Below are 26,042 nucleotides of genomic sequence, written 5' to 3' on the forward strand. Positions count from 1 at the left end.
TTTTAAAAGGTTCCAAGTTGTAAAGTCTGCTTAACCCTTGAAAGTCATCCCTTGTTGTGTTAATAAAAATAAATCTAGAACTTTAGTTATAGACACAGAGGGTCAATAGAGATTCACTACATTTATCTCATAATACAGCAATACACTTACGTAACACAAAACCACTTACACATCAGTAATGTCTAAGGAATGTTTTTCTCCCCAGGGCTGGTGAAGCAAGAAAGCTTTAAGGACCATGGATGCTCTCGGCAGCAGTAGGTACGGACACCAGACAGGATCTGACAACATAAGTAAGAAAGTCACAATGTGATCTCCCATGTGAAACACTTTATTTTTTACGCCTCGTAATAAAAAAAACAATAAAAAAAAACCCCCCAGTCTCACAACTAGAGTGGCTCACACACCTCTACCAATCACTACTAGGTTTTCTCCAGACCGGCTATTCCGGTGGCACTCACCCCTCTACAAATCACTACTAGGTTTTCTCCAGACCGGCTATTCCAGTGGCATTCACCCCTCTACCAGTAACTACTAGGTTTTCTCCAGACCGGCTATTCCGGTGGCACTCACCCCTCTACCAATCACTACTAGGTTTTCTCCAGACCGGCTATTCCAGTGGCACTCACCCCTCTACCAGTAACGACTAGGTTTTCTCCAGACCGGCTATTCCGGTGGCACTCACCCCTCTACCAGTCACTACTAGGTTTTCTCCAGACCGGCTATTCTGGTGGCACTCACCCCTCTACCAGTCACTACTAGGTTTTCTCCAGACCGGCTATTCCGGTGGCACTCACCCCTCTACCAGTAACTACTAGATTATCTAGTAGTTACTGTAGTCACTAGGGGTGACTACAGTAACTACTAGATTTTCTCCAGACTGGCTATTCCGGTGGCACTCACCCCTCTACCAGTCACTACTAGGTTTTCTCCAGACCGGCTATTCCGGTGGCACTCACCCCTCTACCAGTAACTACTAGATTATCTAGTAGTTACTGTAGTCACTAGGGGTGACTACAGTAACTACTAGATTTTCTCCAGACTGGCTATTCCGGTGGCACTCACCCCTCTACCAGTAACTACTAGATTTTCTCCAGCCTGGCTATTCCGGTGGCACTCACCCCTCTACCAGTAACTACTAGATTTTCTCCAGACTGGCTATTCCGGTGGCAGCCACCCCTCTACCAGAATATTCATATGAAGAGGGACTGAACCTGGATGTTTGCAGCCAACTGTGCTTACCAACACCCTCCCTATAGCCTTGATTTCCTGGAATTTACCATTGTATAAAAATGTCAACAAATTATAAATCATATCAAATTATATTGTGTTGTGGGTGGGGCTATATACCTGTAGCCAATCACAGCATTAGAGCTTTGAGTAACAATCAAATGCTAGAGGTCTGAAGAGCTCAGTTATACATCTGTTTTTATGTGTCGTCCATCTGTTGCCTCCTGAACAGAACTCACATGGAAGGGAACACATGGAAGGGAACTAGAAGGAAAATGCTGCAGGCGTAGTGATCAGGAGCCCAATGCACAAATTCATGTCTCAACCAAGCAATGAATAACAAAATATAAGAAAATTATACATCCTTCTGTTTTTGTTCTGTTTTGGCAACTGAGTGACACCTGTGCATAATACATGATTCCTATAACTGCAGCATTTTACTGTAACAACTAAACAAAACACTTTCTCGTAAACATGTCTTAATAGATAGTCATAAGTACTCTTTCAGTGTTCTATAAACACAGTAACCTCATTCACTTCCATCAATGACCAGATCCTTACCATATCTAATTGGAGCAGGTGTGGTAGGGTTTCCCGGCTGTTATAAACCCGACACACTGGACACCGACAAAAATATCACACTAACTACAACACCGGTAATGTACAAATAGCGAATAGCATGCAAGTGACAAGTAGTATTTGCGGCACCTTCAATCCCCTACAAATGTAAAAACCGACTTTCCAAAACATGGAGACTAATAAATAACTTTTTTAATGGTCCTAATCCAAACTGCGGTTTTAAAGTGGCAATGGGTGAACCCACAGCCTGTGTAATGTAATCCAGGCTGTGGGTCCACCCATTGCCTGTTTAAAACCGCAGTTTGGATTAGGACCATCGAGATGATGTCATTTGTTATTGTCCATGTTTTGGAAAGTCACTTTTTACATTTGTAGGGACTTAAAGGTGCTGCAAGGACTACTTGTCACTTACATGCTAGTCGATATTTTTACATTACCAGTGTTGTAGTCATTGTGACATTTTTGGCGGTGTCTAGTGTGTTGGGTTTATATGAGCCAAGAAAATGACTACCACTGATTGAAGCAGCAGCAACTTGAAATTATCGCTCTATAATACAAAGTTTAGCCACACAGTTTGTTGGCCCCCTCGTTACCTAGCTAGATGTTAGGTTACCTATCAGCTCTTGTTCATCCATCCTAAAGCCAGCGGATTTCATAGACATCTCCAGAACTCTAATGCAGCCGTCATCACAGGCCAGGATGACCTTGTCCGATGAGCACCAATCAACATCCAGCACACGGTAGTTCACATTCCTCCCAGTACGCAGGCTGCTCACCATCTGAATCTAGATGAAGAAAGGGTGAGAGAACACATAAAACGCTCATTACAGTAGAGTCAACCGTCACATAATGCCTGTTAATGTTTAAATATTTAACGTGTTAATATTATTTGGAAAGTTAATAATCTCTTTGTTATTTTTGATTTATACAGTTATCTTCATATATATTTCTGATCAGTCAATGAATGGGTCATGCATAGAAAACTTGGCTTATGTAACCGCTACAGTATTGATTGATGGCAACATAACAATACTATGACATAGCTGTATGCAATAAAAAAAAAAATCAATATATCAGTGTTGCTGATTATTGTGATTTATTCCTGATATTAGAGAATTCACCCTGTGGTAGATTCTCTCACTTCCAGGTAGATCATCCCATGAAACAGGTGCTTATTAACCCTTCACAATTATCTCTATGGGCCCTTTCCCCACTCTTGTAAGTAAAAGGATGGTTATGTCAGCAGTTGTCAATGGAAGTGGAGTTCTGCTTAACGCATTTATAACTTATTGTGTTTTTCTCTTTTATGTATAGCTTGTATTGGGACAGTGCTTCCATACCATCATGTCTATACTTATAACAGGTGGCCTGTAAGAACACATGATGAATGACAGATCACCATATGGTGCAAATTACTTCTTTGACAACCATAAAATTATAATTCACCAAAGATCATAATCAATGTGTAAGAATCTAATAATTAACTTGACCCATCACTGTTGTTGAAGGACCACTTAGCCTAAAATGCAATGTGATTGACATAAGAGCTACCAATAATATTCTCTCCAGATAGACTTCGAGAGAGATAGATAGATATATATATATATATATATATATATATATATATATATATATATATATATATATATATATATAGACACACATATGCATGTATACATACATATATACATACACATACATATTTTAGGAGCTTTTCAGATCTGAAGATATCCAAGATTAAGCACGTTTCTGTAAATCCACTAGGGGGCACTGCAGCTCACCTACGCATAGAACAATATCTTGCAATAAGCTGCATAAGGTTACATCTAAATTCAAATATCTTAACTCCTGATTGGATAGTAGAACTTTTATATAATTCACAAACGTATACCAAATTCCTTTTATTGGATCAACGTCTATTTTTTTTTTATCTAGTGGCGCTTTAAAGCTTAGCTGTCACCTACACACGGTCTTGGATTGTTTAAACTTTTTCTCCTCTGCAGACACCTCCAAAAATAGGAGTGTGTTGGCATCAGAGGTTTTTGTGATGCGCCTTGACCTCCGCTATGTGCATTTGCCAGGTACATTTTAAGTTGATAGCTGTATGGCGATTACTACCAGATTAGGACCAGTATGTTCCTTCCAAACATCCAGGTTTTAATCAGACATCATCAGCAACATTCACACAGTGTATTTGTAGATCAGCAACAGCACGGTGCCCACTCCTGGTATAATACTTACCTCTTTGGTATCCCAAACTTCTGCCCCATCATTATAAAGCACAATTAGCTTCTGGTTGCCTTTTCCTGGGGCAAAACGAATTTTTCGCACCCAGTTCCTGTGTGTAGGGATCCCCCTGAGACAGATATATAAATGTTATATTAAATATGTGATCATTACCAAATGGAAATGATTAGTTTTAAACTAGTATGTGCTACGTACTTAGAGCAGTGAGATGTGTGTGTTTATAGCACTGGGCCATGCCAATAACCTGGTACTAACATTACATTCTACACTAAGGTAGCAGTAAAATTCGCTATAAATGCTGGTGGATTTTAATTACAGATTAATTTTGCTATTTCAATGTAATTAAGCACTTACAGATCCATTAGAGATCCATGTGGGATTTGCCATGTTTTAGAGATAACACACATTTGTAGAATTTAAATCACTGACAAGTGCCCTGTTCTCCATCCATGCAGACTAGTTACACAAGCAGGATGTTTACATTAGTATCAACAAGAGTTTTATGCTTCTTTATTCTAACTATATATATTATCTTATTTAAGAACACGATTATATTTTAGTATTGTGAAGACTGTTACAGATTTTAGTTATAGTTTGGATAAGATATTACTATGAACAGAGCCACAGTTCTACAGAACGTGACCCGGCACAACTATGTTCCGTATATGGAAACGGTGGCTCCCAAATACATTCACCAATTATTACAAGGGTTATAGAAAGAAAATAAACTCTGAAGCCAGGCACTGCTGCATAAAACCAACATTGATTACATTTTAAAACTTGAGATCTGTTAATAGCAAAAGGCCCAGCTAGAAAGAATGGCCTTAACACATCATGGCTTGACATAGGACCCATGTACATTATGCTTTAAGACAGATCAACCATGGTCCGAAATAGCTTTTGGTTCCCAGGTAATTAATCCCAGTTAGCAGCTCGCTAGTGTTCCTATCAGTTGCATCTGCTGAACAACATATGAAATAATTAAAGTTCATTTTATACAACCACAGTTCATGCCAGTCTTTCTTCTGTATCACTTTATTAAAAAAAATAATAAAAAGAGGAAAAAAATGGCAGTGTCAAATTCAGTTTTACACTCACATAATAACAATCAGATACAACAGTGCTAATTATAGTCCCACATTTTGTGACACCAGGCGCCAATTTTTCATGAATGTGCCCTTTATATGAGGAGAAATACACTTATTTTCTGGCCAATGTGGTACATTAGGTTTTTATACCTGTAAAAGGACACACTGTCCGTGGAAAACAGGCTACAGTCTATGATTTTAACATTGTTTAAATGAGAACCAGCAGTAAAATAGCACTGCACTATAATCACTCATTTAAATAGATTTGAGATTCCAGGAATGTTCGAAAATGTTATGAATAATCTTTCAAATATTGTTAGAGCTCAAATTTTACTCTATTCTTTAGAATGTGTTATAGCTTACCCCATATTCCTTCCTGACCAGTGTTCGCTCTATGAGAGTAGACATTGACAGCTCACCTTGAGACACGGCCTTTTAAATCCCAGAAGTTCAAATTTCCATCTACATCTCCCAGGACCAGGATGTCTCCCTTCCAGGCAATGCAGGAGATGCTGCCCATGCTGCCCTGTGGATTACAGGCACAGTTCTAGATCATCCAGTATTGCAGGAAAATGTACTATATAATAGCTCTCTCACAACAATATGAAACTTAAGTATAGTACTGAATTAAAGACAAGGCGTAAAAACAAGAGACTGCGGCATTCCCACATAAACCATGTAATGAAACAAAACTGCCAAGGAGAGTTCACTAGTTAAGAGTTTATTTCCACATAGTGGCTGGGCCCACTTAATAGAAGACCTGCTGTACTGGACTCCTCCCTCTCATTTACCTAGAATGCCCCATGTATGAAAGGCAGGCTCATATTTGTAGTAAGGATACAAGGACCCGAGCCTAATGATCATGTCATATGGGCGCTTTGAAAAACGAGTGCTTTACCAGCTGCCCAAATGCTACTGTTCAATTGCTACAGTGGTGAAAAGAGGAGGAGGAATGTGGTTATCCCACCACAGGCGAAAAATTAGAGCATCAGCGTTTTCAGATCTTAAAAATCGCTGGTGTGGCATGAGAGGACGACTTTCATCATCATTTAGTTAAATATATAGTGCCACTAATTCTGCAGCGCTGTACAGAGAACTCATTCACATCAGTCCCTGTCCCTTTGGAGCTTAGAGTCTAAATTCCCTAACACACACAGAGAGAGACTAAGGTCAATTTTAATAGCAGCCAATTAACCTACTAGTTTGCTTTTGGAGTGTGGGAGGAAACCGGAGCACCCGGAGGAAACCCACGCAAACACGGGGAGAACATACAAACTCTACACAGATAAGGCCATGGTCAGGAATCGAACTCATGACCCCAGTGCTGTGAGGCTGAAGTGCTAAACACTAAGATAGAGGCAACTCAGCAGAAGTGTTGGGGTGTCATCCAATGTCCGACCTTATAAGAGGGGTGGATTCTGGGACACACATGCCTGACAGCATGAATATCCAGCCATTAGTAAAATAAAAACAGAAAGCATCTGTATTCAGTTACTGTGGTGTGATCAGCTGCATCAGAATGCAGGTCGCTCCCTGGGAGGAGAAGCATGGCAGCTTGTTCGTGAAGAGTACACACTAGCATTGAATACAAACTCAGAGTGAACGTTTAACACAGGAAAAAAAAAAATGTCCATGTGTAAGAAAAAAATACAACATTCTGTAAGAAATAACTAGAATGATAAAGATTTAGATTTAATATACAAAAAAAAAATGATTGACGATGTGTCCACCTTAAGAATACACTCGGTTTCTACAAATAACCAGCATTTATTTATCAGTCTGCACAGCAGAAGTTTTCACTTATTATTGCTCATTTTAAAGCACAGAGAACTTAGTAAAGTTTACAGGTCTTGATACAATCTGCACCGGTCCCATGAGTACCACTAGACTGAATCTTCACACTTGGCTAATGTGCAGCTAACCCAACAGACATATTATTAATACAATATATTGCTGTCGTTACATCAGCTCCCTGCCATAAAAGTCACAATACCTGCTGAACAATGCGTGATTCACAAGGCTCTTTAGGAGATATTACCAGCAGCAGCAAGCTCAGCAATAAGTACATTAAGCCAAGAGATCAACACCAGCAAAGTAAAGACTAGAAAATGAACTAGTAACTGGAACATGATGTGAATATATGGTAATGACAAGCCGACAAGAACAACGTTAACACACACAATACACCAATCAGCCACATTAAAACCGTTGACAAGTGAAGTTAATAACATTTATCTTGCTACAATGGCACCGGTCACAGGGTATGATATATTAGGCAACAAGTGAACAGTCAGTTCTTGAAGCCAATGTGTTGGAAGCAGGAGTGTCCCAAAGAAGAAATGAAAGAGAAATGGGCAAGCGTAAGGATCGGAGCGACTTTGAGAAGGGCCAAATTGTGATGGCTAAACAACGGAGTCAGAGCATCTCCAAAACGGCAGGTGTGGGGTGCTCCTGGTATGCAGAGGTTAAAACCTACCAAAAGTGATCCAAGGAAGGACAACCGGTGAAATGGCAACAGGGTCATGGGCACCCAAAGCTCATTGATGGGCGTGGGCAAAAAATGCCAGCCCATGTGGTCCAATCCCACAGAAGAGCTAATGTAGCACAAATTGCTTAAAGAGTTAATGCTGGCTATGATAGAAAGGTGTCAGAACACACAGTGCATCGCAGCTTGCTGCGTACCCACAGACCCGTCAGAGTAATATGCTGACCCCTGTCCACTGCCGCAAGCACCTACAATGGGCAAGTGAGTGCCAGAAACTGGACCATGGAACAACGGAAAAAAAGTGGCCTGGTCTGATGAATGACCTTTTCTTTTACATCATATGGATGGCCGAGTATGTGTCGTTTTACCTGGGGCAGAGATGGCACCAGGATGCACTAAGGGAAGGAGGCAAGCCAGCAGAGGCAGTGTCATGCTCTGGGCAATGTTCAGCTGGGAAACCTCACGTCCCGGAATTCATATGGATGTTACTTTGTCTCGTACCACCTACCCAAACATTGTTTCAGACCAAGTCTCCCCCTTCATGGCAACGGTATTCCCTGATGGCAGTGTCCTCTTTCAGTAGGATAATGCGCCCTCTCTCACATTGCTAAAATTGTTTAGTAATGGTTTGAGGAACATGACAAAGAGTTCAAGGTGTTGACTTGGATTGAGTTCTGGGGAATTTGAAGGCCAACTGAGCCTCTCTAGGATGTGCTGGTAAAACAAGTCCGAGCCAGAATGAACCATAGGAGCAGCAAATTATTCTATATATGTTAAATAGCAGTACAATTCTGCATCCATGGGAGCTGCTACATCACTTACATAGTTTTATTCAATCAAAAGTATCACCCATAACAAATAACAGTGTCATTTAGTGGCCCAATTTACATATTTTTATTTAAATTGTAGCAGTAATTTAGGATAAAAAAAAATAGTTTGGTGTACTGTCACTATAAAAGCAGTGAATAGAAGAACCCAAAACCGAATAGAATCTGATGGGTGAGCAATTCTCTCCAAGAACAGTTTATTCCTGAATGCTGGGATACAAACACCATGGGGTAAATGTATCAAGCTGAGAGTTTTCCAGCGGGTTCGAAAAGTGGAGATGTTACCTATAGCAACCAATCAGATTCTAGCTATCATTTTGTAGAATGTAATAAATAAAATGATAGTTAGAATCTGATTGGTTTTTCAAACCCGCCGGAAAACTCTCAGCTTGATACATTTACCCCCATGTGTCCGGTGTGTGATTTCACATGTGAGTTGGGAGCTGTCAGCACAAAATGGTTTAGTCTTCTAGGGTATTTTTTGGGCGGGTCCATTTGCCCTGGGGAAATCAGCCCAATGCTGAACAGGTTAGGGCCAGACAGCGTGTGACAATATGACTGTTATAGTGCCACCAGCCCAACCTATCACAGCCTAGCGCTGATAGTGCTTTGTAATTGCTGCTGTCAGTATAGGAAGCACTTTATGGGGGGTTATCATTGTTTATTTGTTTTGGGGTTTTTTTTTAAAAAAAAAAAAAAGTTTAATTGTTTAATTGTTATTATTTATATTTTTGAAAACACTAACAAAGTCCATGCTGATGGTCTTAATGATCAGCATTTATTCTGCACCTTCTTCTGATATCTGCACGTGCTGCAATTACATTATAACACCCTTACTGTACTTTCCCTATCCCCTTCTGCCTCTCTAAGCATACTGTGCAGTAAGTGTAATATGCACACAGACGACAGCGTACACAGCCCTCATGTGCATGCGCAGGACATAGACGCATGTTTTACTCTACATGAGGCCCCAAGTGAACAAGCCCCTAAGTCAGTGGATCCCAAACTCTCTCAGTTTGGGGCACCCCTAGGGAATAAATAAGTTTTTCAAGGCACCCCTAAGCCAAAATAATTACCAAGCAGTCCCCCAGCCTTGCTTACCACCGGCCCTGGCCGCTGCACCCCTGAAAGATCACCGTAGCACCCAAAGGAGCCGTGGCACACAGTTTGGGAACCACTGCCCTAAGTGTTCAAAATCACTGGGACCTATTGTGACAAGCCTGTGTTTGTGGGTATACAAAGGGGAGCGCAGGTGATGAAACTGCATTTTGTTGTCAAAATAAATAACATAACTCCCACTGCACACAGAGTTAGTTATGAGCACACTGTAGCGTTTTTACAATTTGAAGAGATAAAAATCCAGAGTCATACAATGACTTGTCTCAAACTTGCTTATTAAATGGCAAATGCTACATGAGCAGCATGTCCGAATATTCGGTGCTGCTAAATGGCATTATTCCCTTCACATGCCTGCAGGCCAGACCTACCATTGGCAGTAAAGCAAAGAGATTAACTCACATCTGGGGGGATCTTGGCGCCGTCTTTCACACTGTTCCCCTCCACAGTGATGTGATAAACCTGCCCATCTGTGTCTGTGAAGACAAAGTGTTCCCGTGCAGAGATATTCTGGCTCAGCTCCGACTTGCTCTCCGCCTCCTGTAACAGACTAATACACCAGGTAAATGCACTGAGCTGCTGGCACCAGGTACTTTGCTTCTGATTGCCTCATTAATGAAGCCTTAGTGCACAGCCAGTGACAATAAATATGAGCAATTCAAACTGCAGCAGACCAGAGTAATGCTTTTTTATTTACAAGTACCAGCTTTCCTTCTGCTAAATCGCCCACAAAGCAAGTGGATGATGATCAGAAAGGCTTAAAACCTGCAAAATAACGAAGCAGGGTGAACGTGGGAAGCAGGTAATATGTATCCCTCTGAGTACACCTACTCTTAAATAAATACCTGTTGGATGAGTAAGGAGGATGGGCATTGTAGGGCAGAAATGTCATTTTAAGTAGAGGATGACATTTTGCATATATGTAAAATTCATACCACATTAAGGCGGCATTACCACCAGTCATTAAATGTTGCTCACCTACTCTTTCATTTCCCTGTAGCTGCTCCAAGCTTTTATTTTTCCCCAGGCCCCGAGGTTCAGCTAACAAATACAGGGCTCTGTGACACTATGGAGGGGGTGTGAGTGGGAGGCCCAATCGGAATCTGAAATTAGAGGTTGCAGCTTCTGATTGGTCCTCCTGATCGTACACCTCCTCTGCAGTCACATTAAAGTGGTGAACCTGCAGGTTGTATAGCACAAAGACGGAGAAACTGCGGCACTGAGTAGCCTCTGGTGTTCCAGCAGGGGCGTAACATTTAACCATTAGGGAATAGAGAATGTTTACTGGTCTTCACTGGAAAATCTCTTTGCCTATTATATGCAAATTAGGCACATTGTAGTGCCTGACAACATATACTCTGTATCCCTTTGTTAGTAAATATGAGTTTTACATGAATGATAGTAACCAGTGACAATTGGCTTCAGTTCATATAGTGCACACTGAATACAGTCAGGGGTACAGGAGCAGACAGGAGCCCTTGCAAGCAAAACATCTTTGCAGCCCTTACTGGGTCAAGATAGGTTTTGTCATACATTATATGATTGCGCACAACAGATACGCGCCTTCATAATGTTTATGATTTATACAAGATGTCCTTTTAAATACAAAAGGTGCCTCATTATATAACAATACTGGCACAGTACTGTGAAATTTATGGGCTTTTTTTTTTAGTTTCTTGATTTTAGCTAACTCTGCTCCATGCACAGAATATGGGGACTGAGCTTGGAGTTATTACCACAAGTCTAGAGAGCCGCCAGATGTTACCTGATGACTGAGGACTCAACGCTGTTCAGATCGGTGTCTGAGGAGACTGTCTGACGCGCCATCGCCTCGCGAGCTGCCATCTGCTTCTTCCGGAGGCTCCTCAGATTGTGAGACGGGGACCACTCCTAAGAGACAGGGAGGGGGAGGCACGGTGTTACTACAATGCTGAACAGTAGAAGAACCCGGGATTCTGAAACACGGATATGACAAACACAGCATTCCAGACATCTCCATATTTTGCTAAGGAAACAAAAATATGCAGGTGGAATACATAGCACCTGAGAAATGCAAACAGCTCAGCAAAGCTTGACAGCTTCCATTAAACACGTTTACACCACCTGCAGGCTGCAGCGTTTGACATAGGAAGATGCCCATTTTGCTACTGTGATTTCAAACTATTTTAGAAACCTGCGTCTATCACACTTTCCTAAACCTTCCCCACTTCCTCCTCTTTAAACCCACCAAGACTGTGCTGCTTTCAAGAGTAATTTAGATTTTGCGCTCAACTTTGCATCAAACCCTTATTGTGCGTACTTTTCCTGCAGCTAAATGGACAATAAATAGAAAGACTACTTGCAAAGCCTAGGGAGCAAACAGTTTCACAATATTCCAACATAATGTTACATCTCTATAGAGTTATTGGCAGGTATGTATGTGTGCTATAATGACGACTTGGGATCGTCAAAATAAAATGTACTACAATTAAAGTATATTAAGACAGAAAAAGAATACTAGGTAAATCATTTAATAAAGCAATGTAAAAAACACATTTCAATGAGTGTGCATCAAATTTGCCATTGACGATAAATACAGGCAGATATTGTAACAGTACTGCACTAAGGAACTAAACTGTTCCCTGAGAGAAGTACACAACAAAATTACAAAAAAATACAGATACATAATCATATAACCAATGTGTTCACGAGGGATTACTGAAAGTACTAATTTATGAAGACATAATTACAGAATTAGACTGCGATATCAACATTTCCACATGTCAATGCAATAGATTTTTTTTAGATCGATATATCATCAAACCGAACTACCAGACACAACACACCACAGAACACCAGAACCAGAAAAAGGAAGAGGACGGGAATAGAAGACGAAAACGACAGCTCATCTCAACAATATTTTTTTGAAAGAAATAAGTAAGAGGAATTGGCGCAAAAAGACTCAAGACACACACTTCATCTGAAAACCCATCTAATTTCTATCCAGTTTTGCAAAGGAGCACTTCGTTGGGACTTTCCAGAAACAAGTGGCAGGTGACCTAACAATAATCCCAGATAAACAGATTAAATTTGAACCTCATGAAGCAGGAGCGATAAGGTATCTTAGTTACACCAGCAGATAATGGAGGGGTATAGTCATACACAAGCTAGATTACTGGACAGAGGCTGTGACACTATCATCAGACCTCTGACATTTAAATCGTTCAGTTCAGAGTCTACACAGAAATATCAAAACAACTTACTGGCATATCTTAAAAAAAGGACCAAGTACAAGTGCATAGAATACTTAAGGATATGACTTTTAGATGAAGAAAACAAAAAAATAGAGAATTGTGTTTTTATTTTCAACTAAAAAGTCATGAAACGACAAATAGTCCATTAGCAACAAGCTTTAGTACTGTGCATACAGCAGGACCGTGAGGAAGACCTAACACTGCTTCCAACGGTGACCACTAACATATTAATGCAAATGAAAATGCGAAACTACAAGTCCCAGCATGCCTTACTAGCTATCAGCTGGCTACCTACTGGCAAAGCATGCTGGGGCTTGTAGTTTCACAAGACCTGGAGAGCCACAGGTTGACCAGACCTGCATTAATGGGTACCTCTGACTGCCCCAACACAGATCCTGGAGCTTCATCTGTGGAAGGAAGAAGCATGGTTGGCCTTATTGCCTTTTTTATATTCCATGTTCTATAATGTGCCTGGAAAGCCAGAGACAGCAAACTGAATTTCTGATCTGTACCATTACAAGCTGCACACGACCTTTTATCCCCATTGGGACACTACAAGAATCAAGAATCTATAGCAGCCAGAGATACTTAGCTGGCGACATAATCGATAGAAACTAAACATTCCATTGGAATTTTGTGTTTTCTAATATTATAGATATTCTTAGTGTTGGATTGAGGCTCCCACTCCCAGCATTAATGCTAATGCTGGGAGTGGCTGCTACTCCATGTGGCAGCATTAGGCAAAGAATACTAATAATAATAATGACATAATTATAATTGAATAACTAATATATTATTATTATTATTAATTTTTATTTATAGGGCGCCACAAAGTATCCGTAGCGCCGTACAAGGACAAACAATGGCACAGTACAAGGTGAAACAGCACAGTACAAGTAACAGTAAGCACTATAACTCTGGGGGCTCAGGCACAGCATGAAAGAGAGGGAGGGAGGGGAAAAGTGAGTACAGGCAGGTAACTATGGCCCAAGAGGGGGGACACGGATGACAGGTTGAGAGTCACTGAGGGGAGCGGAGAGAAGCGAGAGGAGACAGAGGGAGGAGACATTAGTTAGATATATCTAACTAATACTCTAATAAGAGATACATTGACTTATCTTTTTTTTTTTTTTTGCGCCAACCAAGAAGTGGTTAAACCTCTCGCTTCATTTCAGCGCGGTGTATGAGAACCAAGACAGCGCTATGATTACATAGAAACTGCTGCCCTTTAAGTACGGCTGACCATCCAGAAAAGCAGAGCAAGCTAGTATGCTTGGAAACTTACTTTCTGCACAAAGTGCACAGCTCTACTTCAGTTTTAGCAAATGGATTCTCTTTAAACATTTACTTGCAACAACTTTTTCCACTGTGTTTAATAAGGTGAAAAAATAAAAAAAAAAATGTTAACAGAATGTAGAATTAATTAATGGTCAAAATAATGAAGTGCAAACAGAATTTGCAGTATGAAAAAACAAAACAGAGCCTCCAGTTGTCCTCCCCGAGAGCATAAATATGTTCTCCACAAAACAAGTAACGCAGTAGTACTGTACACCGCTAGAGAGGATCCAGGACTGAACCCAGGGAATGGATGGAGACAACCAGCAGTCATAGAGCAGCGTTTTCATGGGAATATTAGCTTAATCTTTATACTTTGCTGCGAGTCTAATAACGGACTTTTATGCACTGTTCCTTATTAACGTAGGTCTTGTTTTCTTTCATACAGAAATTCCTGTTTAGAATGGCAGTGTATCTCAAAGTTTATGGCTTCTGTTGGTAAACCAGCTGCAGAACCTCGGTGATAATTACAAACCAGCTCCAACTTCTTTAATGTCGTCTTTAGAATGAGTCACCCCCTAGTAAATGGGAAAAGAACCCAGGCAACATTTGCTAATCGAGTGCTGGCCCTAACCACATTATCTCAAAGTCAAAGGGTCTTTGGGTCTCACACACACTTGCTTAGTCTGCTGGACTAAGTACTTAAGAGTAAGAGTTAGGACCACCATATTAGCAAAAGCGCCGTAGAGTGGTGGGTGGCTTTAACATACATTTGCAAATGTGTGCAACTAAGACTTTTGTATTTTTTATTTACAATACAAATGGCAGATCTTTTGCTGGCTATAGCAGTGTGCTGGGGGATCTCTCTGTGTGTTTGTTCCTTTCAGGATAACCCCACCCTTTCAAGCACCTGCTATGAGCCTATAAATTGATTGAGCTACTTCCACTTCTGTAACATTTTTTAATCGAACATACCAAGGCTGTCACAGTAGGGAACATCTTGGACATTTCACGCAGCAGGGTACAAGTCCTGATATCCCACAATTCCATGGGCTTGTCTTTAAACACCACAACCAGATACTGCCTGCAATACACATGGACAGATATCAGGATAGAGAATAATGTATGGTCCTTCGATCCCTCTGTGGTAGGAGGAAAATTAGGGGGGGTATTCAATTGTTTCTTTTAACGCGCTAAAACCAAAAAAAACGAGCGCTCTAAAAATATTACCGTTAATACGGTAATTACTCGCTAAATTTCATCTCGCAGCTCCCTGAGCAGCGAGCTGAAATTCAGCCCGCTGGCAGCGAGTAAGTACCGTATTAACTGTTTACGCGCGCAAAATTACCGTATAATATGAAGTTTTTTTTAGAGCGCTCGTTTTTTTTGGTTTTAGCGCGTTAAAAGAAACAATTGAATACCCCCCTAGCAATGCAGTTGTAGAAAATAAATGTTAGCTAAATAGGTGAGTTTTCCACATAATATTCCTGCTAAATAGTATAACTCATTCTTTACCAGCACTTACTTCAAATTAGATACTTTAATCATCTCCATGGGCTGTTCATCATTACCTCTCTCCCCTCTGAATGCCATATTTCTGCCTGGAATTATGAAAAAAAGATGTTCATGGTATGTGCACAAGACGGAGCCATACAATCATCATCATCTATTTATATAGGACCACTAAATCCGCAGCGCTGTACAGAGAACTCATTCACATTAGTCTCTGCCCCACTGGAGCTTACAGTCTAAATCCCCTAACATACACACACAGACCGAGAGAGACTAAGGGCAATTTAATAGCAGCCAATTAACCTACCAGAATGTTTTAGGCGTGTGGGAAGAAACCGGAGCACCCAGTGGAAACCCACGCAAACATGGGGAGAACATAAAAACTCCACACAGATGAGGTCATGGTCGGGAATCGAACTTATGACCCCAGTGTTGTGAGGCTTTGGACAGAAATACCCCCGCTTACTACCCTTCACTGACATTGAAAGATGATATCAGCATGGAACTCAAATTGAAAACACACATTATCAGCAGAGGGCAGTACATACTTCAGTATCATGATATATGTGCCTTCATTCCAAATGCAAGGCAAAACAAGCCAACAACTGCATACCGACTGACAGCAAATTTCAACCAATGGCTCAAGAAGCCAGTCCATGAGAACCCTACAAAGCAGGAGAGTGGAGTGGCGCAAAGAGCACAGGCAGCGGACTACCGAAACCCGAGTGCTTCGTTCCAACAATGAAGGGTTCTGTAATGTTGTGAGGCAAACTTTCATGGCATGTTTTGGGTGTACTTATTCCCTTTGAAAACAGGGTACCTCACTGCTACTTAATTGTACAGAGTGATCATCACCCCATGTTGCAGCATTTCTACCCGGACAGTAGGGTTGTCTCACAGAATGCCAATGCTGCCAACCACAGAGCACCTGTTATCTCCCAATCATTTGACGAGCACGACACTAATGTTATGGAGAGGTCATGGCCTTCTCACTCACCAGATCAAAACCCACTCAATTATTTTGGGGATATTTCGGAACAATGCCAGAGACTGTATTTTCCACCACCACCCATCAGTTGCTTGAATTTCATGCGTTAAGAATGGTGCTACACTCCTCCTGCACAACTTCAGACATTGTATGGGCTGTATGTGCCATGTCATTCAGTCTACCAAAGTCATATTGACACTTCTATTTCTTGGTCCAGCACCTGTAATATGTGTACACACACACACACACACACACACACACACACACACAAATACACCCACACACACAAATACACCCACACACACCCACACACACACAAATACACCCACCTACACACACTTAGAAACATATTGCATCTGACATTGCACGAAGTCTGCCAATATCTTTGTAATATATATAAGATTTGTGTATATAGAATTTGGTGTAAATTTGTTAAATTAACATATATTGCAATGTGTGGAACTAACATTCCCTGTCTTTAATACAGAAGAGACGTTAGAACAGCATTAATTGTGTATTTGGTGAGTGCAGAGTATCAGTGTTGTTATAAATAGCTGGAGACTAATAGTTCGCCAACAATTGTAAATACAGTAAAGTAACAGAGTAATAAAAGTCAGGCAAATAATAGAAGTATTAGTAGAACAGATTTTATTCTCTACCAATAACTACTTAGCCCACGTATACATTAACAGTCATTTCATTTGAACACCTTGGGGAGGGTAGAATGTTAGTTTGACATTTTGAGAATTCTGTGCTACAAAACTAGCAGTCTCACATTTCGCCTCTCTGTTTAATAATTCAACTTGTGAAAGCAGAGTCTCCTGCCAAGCACTGTGTGAAACTAGATTACTTCAAATATAGGGAACAAAATAAGGCTTAGTTAGGAATGCAGACACAGGGCCTTCTAATTAATAATTGGGTTATGTTTCTGCAGCAGCTTTGTGGCGAGATCAGAGAAAAGACATAAAACACCCTTTATGTTTGTTTTTTTTCCACTTTGTTTTCTTTGTTCTGTGTTTCACTGAATATTTATACAAAAAACAGAGTCTGCACTCAAAACATTACGGATGATGTTCAAAGCATTTATTTCTCTGGGGCACACAACAAGATAAGCCTTTTAACACATTGGGCCTGATTAAAGTCCAAACCTAACTAGCACGCAAGTCACGGTTTAAGAAAAGAGGGCGTAACTTGCGCGTAGCTCCGACAGCACACAAGTGGCTCTCAAGATACGTTTGCATTTGAATCTGGGTGTAAGTACGCTGTGACTAAACAGGCACTTGCTATATGTAGACAGATAGAATTTTGCAGATGTTGTCAATGCGCACTATACATACAATGCATTTTTATAGTCTATGTTGCATACACATGTTCTATGCTCGCTAGTGGCACACATATGTGTACTTTTTAAATCAAAGCCTATTCTGTGTGAGTCACCACTATCAGATGGCACTCACACCTGCCCTAGTGGGTGCAATGGATAAGTCTGAAACCAAGCGTGCTTGAATTGACCGCATCCGTGTTGGAACGCTCTTACCTACGCGAGTCCGCCCCTACACTCTCCCCATTCCACCGCTCAAGTCACAGGCAGCCATAAGTGGAATTTGCGTTCCAACATGAATTGCATACAACTGCGTTCATGCTCAGAAGCTGACCTTTTTCTGATGAACAGAGGTATTTCACGCAAGATACCCTACGTAAACGGACATATGTCTGAACATGAATCATGCCCCACGTGGATACTAAACAGTAAAAGCCATTAGCAACAATTGTTTAAAGTGCAGAGTATGCTTTATACTGCACAATCATCACGTGGTTAGCGCCGTATACAGCTTTGCACATCAGGTGTTTGCACAATCTTGTGAGAAATAACAGCTGAACATTAGGGCGTGGGTAAAGTTGGCCACACTTCTAGTAATTTGGAGAATACTGTGCAGATATCTGCACATATGTGGCCCTAAAACCATCATCCAGTTCAATCAAGATCAGATTAGGAAGAATAAAACTTCCTATGGGCCGATGATCATCAGTGTGTAACTGCAGTTACTGCCTGAACACAAACATCTTGCATCTTGTTCGGCATGTTTACTGAACTACTGTCAAAACAGTCTTGGTGCGGGCTAGAAGTTGTTGTACGTAAAGCGTTTGTCAGAGTTCCTGGGGTCTGTTTTCACCATTGTTCCCTGACATATCTGGCTGATAATAGTGCTACACTGTGATAGCACATTAAAGCACCGACTATATATTATTATTCTTATTGTTTATTTATATAGCGCCACAAGATTATGCAGCGCTCTACAGAGAATATTTGTCATCCACACCAGACTCTGCCTCATTTAAATTGCCTAACACACAAGCACACAGACACAAGCATCCAATTTAGTCAGCAGCCAATTACCCTTCCAGTATGTCTTTGGAGTATGGGAGGAAATTGGAGCAGCCAGAGGAAACCCACACAAACATGGGAGAACATACAAATGCCAAACTGGTCAGGAATTGACCTCATGATCCCAGCGTTGTGCTGTACCATACTAACCACTACTGTATGCCACCCTGCTGCCCAACTCGTGATAAGTGCAGAGCACTGCATAGCTGTTATAAAGAGCAAGATTAATAAACTCACTAAAGGGGATTTGGGGGATTGTGAGATGTAGATTATGTAGCTGAAAATACCTTTAAATGATTCTCTTTTCTTGTAATACCCTTGCAAGAAGCACTGGGCTACCTAGGTTTTAAAAGTTGTTGTTTTCACACCATAGTGTTTCTTTATGACAACTTCTTTACATACAATACATAACAAGACGTTATACAGTCCCTAAAGAGGAATAAAGCTATCCTAAGCCTTTTATAGAGGCACAATATAAATAAAGATGTAAAGATAAAGCACATGAAAAAGGTTCTGAATATCCTTCACAAGACAATATTATAGTAACAGTAGATGGAGTAATTTGGTGGACAGCACTGCAGGGTACGGCGTTATCAGACCTGACCACAGCACTTGTATGATACAATAAGTGACAGATAGACGGCTGCTGGGTAGCGGACGCAGACAATGCTGTATAACACTCACCTGTAGGAAGGTCCACCAGCTGTAGCTCATTTCTCACCAGTCCCAGATTGTTTGGGGTCGAGATGGCAAAAGACAAGAAACTTGTGAGACTGGTCCATTCAATGCCTCTGAAGTGGGAAGAACAGCCACAGACAAACATACTATGTTTTACTTACAGTGACATGAGCAAATGTATCAAAGAAGCAGCTAATTAGTTGGTGTAAAACGACATGGTTACACTCGCTGTGAAGCAAACTTTAGTGGCATAAAGTGGTGTTTCCTTTGAATTGTTCGTTGCACAGTATATTGTATTTGTTACACTATGCTACCATAAAAAGCCGATTTCCCCCCCACACACACCAAAAATGCAGATGTGCATATCTCAGATCAAACATTCACTAAATGTTAAGCAAACCATCTGCACAGACCAATGTGAAACACCTGGAAGTGTCTCTTGGAATAAATGTTAAAATGTTTAATATGCTCCGTGTGTCCCTATTTAAGGGGTGATGGGATTTGCCTCACTACAGGAACATTCCATTGTGCTGCATTATACTATAGCGCTCACCTGACTTCACAAGAATGTATGTTTAACTCTTTGTGTAGCAGTCCGCTGGTCAGATTATACACAAAGACTGAGCCATTGCTGGTACCTGTAAAATACAGAGATCCTGTATGAATATTCTTTAAGCACATTCCGAGATAATTTTTTTCTAACACTGATGTACATTCCACTTTAAAATATTCCACCAGGCTCCTGAATCTTGAACAAGTTATAAAGCTGCCGTTCCAAACAGCTTATGTGCTTTTATTTTTTGCAACTAAAATCAGAGGAGCCGTTTTTATCCATTAGTAATTTGACAACTACTGAATGCACCATCTATATCTCAATTACGCAACTATCATGCTTGCTCTACTAAATGATCAGTCGTCTTGTGTGTGTGGGCATCTTCCAACTGCCCTAACAGGCTACAATAGAGTGAGAAGCGATCAAGGCGACTGCCTGAGAAGCTGTACGTCCAGATCTGGTCAGACTTAGCCACCCACAGGAGAGGGGAATTCTAGTGGTCAATCCGGGAGTTATTACTTGGCCTTTAAAGCACTGACTGTCATTACCGCCAATAGCTACAGAACACACTAGAATGATATTGGCTAATACACTATACAATAAGGCTTACTTCCCTGATAATATAGATCACTTACCTACAGCCAGAAGAGGCTTGTACTGATTAATATTCTTGGTGGTAAGAGGAGGGCACATTCTTGCCACAAATGGAGGCTGAGGCAGCCCAGATAGGAGGCCGGTGAGCAGGAACTTCAGGTGCACTTCTTGAGGGGAGCTTCCAGAATGCAGAGAGTCACCAGACAGTAGGCTCTGCCCAGCTGCAAAGAAGGTAAGAATAGGTTTGGTGAGTGAGGGAATGCAGACAACATTCACTGGCAGGTGAATAACCATTAGATGATCTCTGCAAAGGTCACATCACAGTCCAACCTCCTAACACTTTAGAACCCCTTTCGTTAAAATAAATACTTCCTAAATACTGCTTACTTTAGCCTCATTTAATGCTTAAATAATTCACGAGAGGGAGGATTTTCTTTGGCACTTTCACCTAAAACGTGTTTCTCTGCTTAAGTGCTTAATGGAGGCACAAAATGGACTGAATTACCAGTGTAGGAAGAGTGCGAGAGCCCTGAGCTGGTGCAAGAGTCCTTTAGTGGCATGGAAGTGCCCATGCACCCTTCTGCACAGCACAGACCTTCCCTAAAAATTCACCCTCTACACCCTTTTATCGCAGCAATCACACTATATTTTCTGCACTGCTCCACAAAGATGTGACTACAGTGATCTCCTCAGAAAACTTTGCCAGCCAGGTGGGGGGCAGTTGTAATACTTTGTAATAATAGTGAAAAATGTTGGAGGTTATTGCCCACACTTGCCAGGACTGGTCAGACTGGCGGTCAGTGGTCTAACACACACTGCTGGCTGTGGTGCTCACATAGTGCCTGTTCTAATAGGAGAAACAATGGTTCATTCTATTATAATAGGACTGGGCTTGACAGAACCATTGGCTCTGCTACGGATTTCACCCCCAGACCAGCAATCTCTCTCCTTACTGTTTCTGCTCTACTCCCAGATTTTGCTATATCAAGTTGGATCCATGCAGAACTTTCTTCCCTTGCGCAACTATTTGGCCCTGGGGGTCTCTGCTCCTTTGCGCAGCTGCAGGAAACATATGTCATCTCGTCTAAGGACTTTTATAAATATCTGCGGCGTTGGATCAGGGACCTTCAACAGCAAAACGGTCCATTACTCCCATCTCCACCTTTCTTCTCCACTAAACTGACTAGGGCTAACAACAAAGGAAGCATCACCTTTTGGTACCAACAACATCTTTCCTCCATACCTGCCATCCCTAAACACACTTCCCAAAGTAGGTGGGAAGTGCACCTCAACATCTCCCTTCCCCCAGCTCAATGGGATCATATATAAACTTTTATATCATACTTACCTTACCCCAGCCCGTCTCCAGAAGATCTGGCCTAACCATTTTGAATTCTGTTGGCGCAACTGTGGAGCGGTGGGGGACCTTCTCTATGTATTCTGGTCGTGCCCCGTTATCCAACCCCTTTGGCAAAAAGTATTTGACCTTGCTCAGAGAGTCACCTCCGTATCGTTGACTCCACTCATCGCCCTCCTTCATTTATACCCTGAACAACTGCCCAAACATTACACATATGTCTGGGACTATATTTTAGTAGCCAATAGAGCGGCTATAGCTAAATTTTGGAAACAGCCATTCCCTCCTACCCTCCATAAAGTTATTGTGAAGACCCACTTTAGTTTTCATATGAAGACATTATATGCCCCTTACTATACAGTACCATCCTCTCCTATCATTAAGTGGATTCAGTGGCACGTATTTGTACTGACGGCGAGGGTTCCAGACTTATTTGCCCCTCAGAAATACTCGATCCACCTACTCCTGATCCGGCTGGCCCATCTCTGGCTCCTAGCTGAGTTATAAGTGCTATGGTTACCTCCCTCTTACACCCTTCAGGGCATTGCTGATATATAACCATGTTTATGCCCTGTGGTTAGCTATACACTTATATCTGCTCCCTACTATGTACCCTTCCCTTCTTCCCCCTTTTCTTTCTGTATCCCCTAACACTTTAAAGTTTAATAAAAATTATTAATGTTAAAAAAAATAATAGGACTGGACTCCAAGAGCCGGGTGAGAAGTAAAACCAGCTGGGTGAAGCACCTGGGAAATAGGTGCTGGAGAGAACACTGGACTACTACCCCTTAACCTGTCCAACTCCGAGTCTTGGCCTGTGCAAGCTTCTGCTTCTCTGCAATCTTTCTCCACATACCTATGCATATGGAAACCTAGGTGCACCAGCTGGTATCTAGGTGCACAGAGGGAACTAGTGGATTTTGCAGTGCGCATCTGACGTTTTGTGCTTCATAAATGACCTCCTATCACTGGGACACATTGATTATTTGCACATGTAGGAGCTCCTCAGCCGGACTAACCAGCAAAGCTTCCACAGGACAGGCAGTTTATATGATCAGGCCAGTCATGGTCTACATATTTCCTCAGCCAATGAAACTAAACTGGAAAGAAAATCACCACCAGCCACAGAAAATATTTGATTAGATTGTTACCCTTCATGCCCCACTGATTCCAGTCGACATACTGTCAAATTTGGTCATATATATGTGTTGCCAAACTGGTCTGATTAGATTGCCCCTAGATTAGACTGAACATCTGTATGTAAATGTGTGTAGCTGCTTTAGTGTACCATTAATGAGGAATATTACAGGATCTACTTACTGAGGAGGTGTCAAACAGTAAAGCTAAAATACTAAATCATTTCAATCTCTGGCACAGAAGACACATTAATAGAAACCATCATTAAAGACTGCTGCAGTAAGACCGACAGGCGGTAACAAGAGTGGGCAGTCTCTTACCGATCATACTGTCCAGCGAGAGATCAGGGCGTTTTCTCTGGAGGACCCCCACCGGTTTCCCACAGAAGGAATGGGGGGCATATAAAGCACCAGCATTTGAGTTGCTGTAGAGTACAGGCAAGCATTACAATGTGTCATAATTACACAAAATACATTATACCAATATAAATTACACTGTGTTAGAATTACATCCTATCATTATAAGACATCGAGCAACAAACATTACCCTGAATAGAATATCAAATGTGAATTGTCTAAAGCTTTTATCTTATTGTTCCTATATGTTATACCATTTCCAATATATACAATGTTAAATGTCTTCCTATAGCCACTGGTGCCAATTTACACAGGTCTTCAGGCTTTACTTGATTAAGGCAAGATATAGAGGGATAATGAGGACAGAGGCAGCGCTATAACCTTTTGATGCATTGAGGAAGGCTATTAGATGTGGCTTCACACATAATGAGGATACACCAAATGTAATTTAACCCAAGATAACCCCTTTGCTACGGCAGAACAGAGTAGACCCATTTATGTATCGCATAATAGAGTTGGTTTATGATAACAATAACTCTTTAATCTGAATATACCCAACTGCAGAACATATGGTAATTGTAAAGGAGATACAGGAGGCTAATAACAGATTGCTGCAGGGAATCCTTCTGTGTCTTATGGAAATGGCAGCATTCCGTGAAACGACAGATAATGACTTGATTATGCCTACAAGCTGAACTTTAATAATCCAGAATAAACACTGCACGCATGAACTCAATACACCAGCAGAGAATGTTAAATACTAAGGGAGAGAGTCCAAGATAAAAGATACATATGCTTATTTCACATCCATAAAAGCAGCTAGTGGTAACATTAATAGTCATTTATTGTCCCACTGGAAGACATCTAAAAGCATTTCTATGGCCCCAACACTTTAGAGTTTAATGTAACATTTGTCAACTTGAATGTGTGACAGACAGGTATGTGTCCTTATAAATGGTCTAGCCCAGTGATGGGAAACTGGCCCCCGAGACTTAACATGCGGTCCCCAGCTTCTTCCTGCTTTATGATCAGATCTGCTTGTTATAGCTTGTAACAATTATATCAGTACATAATGCCTGCTGATGTGTTGTCACTGACAGGTGTCTCTTTCTATGATTAAACGTATGGGTGTAACTTATTACTGAGATTAAGGGAGGGATTCAATGTTTCAAAAATGTGTGCGCGGGGTCTCCGAAACGGTCGCGAGACACGTCGCGCAGATCTTTTTAAAACATTTCCCATTTTTGCTCGCACCCCACAGAGGTGCAAGTAATATGGGGAATGAGCGGATATTTTTACCATAGAAATACCTCGCCCAATTGAATTTTTCGCCAATGTGTGAACTCTTTAAAAGTTACAGGGCCACCGATGAGGTCTGTTGATGGGTATCGCGTTGCCTATCACTGGCCTAACCTAACACAAAGCTTGGACATCATATAAAACAAAGTATATAAACATACTGATGAAAACATTTGTTACTTAGGATTTTTGTACAAAGGCAAAAATACATTTTGGAAAGTATTGTTGCAATGAAACGTTGATGTCTTGGATGGTAATTTCCCATCTAAAGAGCAAATCCATTCAATTCAACTATTGACATCACTGAATATCTCTATATATGTATTCCTGTTGGTAATACTATGAAATTTGACTTGAACAGGTGGTCATTGCCCAATCTTCTGGCTCAGAAGGAATACAGAATAATAAAATGCATGGGTACTTTTGCACACCTTCCTTGTGGCTCTAAAGGTAACCAATTAACACAAGCAAAAATTCCCTGTACTGTCTTGTCCTTACTTACCACTGCACCTGTAATGATTCCTGCCTGCCCTTTACAAAGAGCTATAGCCATACACAGGCCAATCCATACAAGTAGGGTCCGCAGCAGCACAAACAGCTTGCTATTGGGCAAGTCCTTACAAAATTTTAAGGGCATGTAGTGTTTTATCGCCAAATGTGGCTGCATTGGGTCAGTTCACATCTATCACAGCATGTGTGGCCAAGTTTTAGACAGTGTACAAGGTGTATCTGATACAAGACACAACGTTTAATTGATGTGGTAATGTATGTCAGTTATGCTTTCTGTGATATTGTCGAGCAAAGCTTCTGTGTAAGTATCCACCAATCTGCAGACTGTGTGATTAGCTTCCCAGTGTTCTATTACCACCAATGTACTGTACAATCTCTGGCTCTAGGATAATATAAGAAAGAGAAGCACCACCATCCTAATATCTGCAACAGTCAGCATGTTGGACAGATTTAGTCATCTGTAGACAAATCAGTTATGTCCGGTATATTGTAGGTCAGGCTGTGTTATATATGAAAGTGTAAAAGTGATGTTAATAGAACTAGAGTTCCATATGTCATATATGAATGATGAGACGTTCACATGTTCGATTTTCAA

General features: G+C 41.1%; 1 protein-coding gene across 1 annotated transcript in view; it reads right to left on the reverse strand.

Moving 5' to 3' along the window:
• WDR11 (WD repeat domain 11) overlaps nt 1–26,042 on the reverse strand; it is a 56,660-nt gene that overhangs the window by 10,010 nt on the left and 20,608 nt on the right. Inside the window, exons 9-20 of the mRNA XM_075216315.1 lie at nt 23,603–23,706; nt 20,830–21,009; nt 20,195–20,279; nt 19,648–19,754; nt 15,603–15,678; nt 15,053–15,161; nt 11,335–11,459; nt 9,972–10,119; nt 5,561–5,667; nt 4,048–4,162; nt 2,420–2,591; nt 170–278 (exon numbers count right to left, since the gene is read on the reverse strand). Coding sequence (XP_075072416.1) covers nt 170–278; nt 2,420–2,591; nt 4,048–4,162; nt 5,561–5,667; nt 9,972–10,119; nt 11,335–11,459; nt 15,053–15,161; nt 15,603–15,678; nt 19,648–19,754; nt 20,195–20,279; nt 20,830–21,009; nt 23,603–23,706 — 1,437 coding nt within the window. The remainder of the gene's footprint in view (nt 1–169; nt 279–2,419; nt 2,592–4,047; nt 4,163–5,560; nt 5,668–9,971; nt 10,120–11,334; nt 11,460–15,052; nt 15,162–15,602; nt 15,679–19,647; nt 19,755–20,194; nt 20,280–20,829; nt 21,010–23,602; nt 23,707–26,042) is intronic.

The sequence above is a fragment of the Mixophyes fleayi genome, chromosome 6 (assembly GCF_038048845.1).
Source record: "Mixophyes fleayi isolate aMixFle1 chromosome 6, aMixFle1.hap1, whole genome shotgun sequence".
NCBI classification, from domain to species: domain Eukaryota; kingdom Metazoa; phylum Chordata; class Amphibia; order Anura; family Limnodynastidae; genus Mixophyes; species Mixophyes fleayi.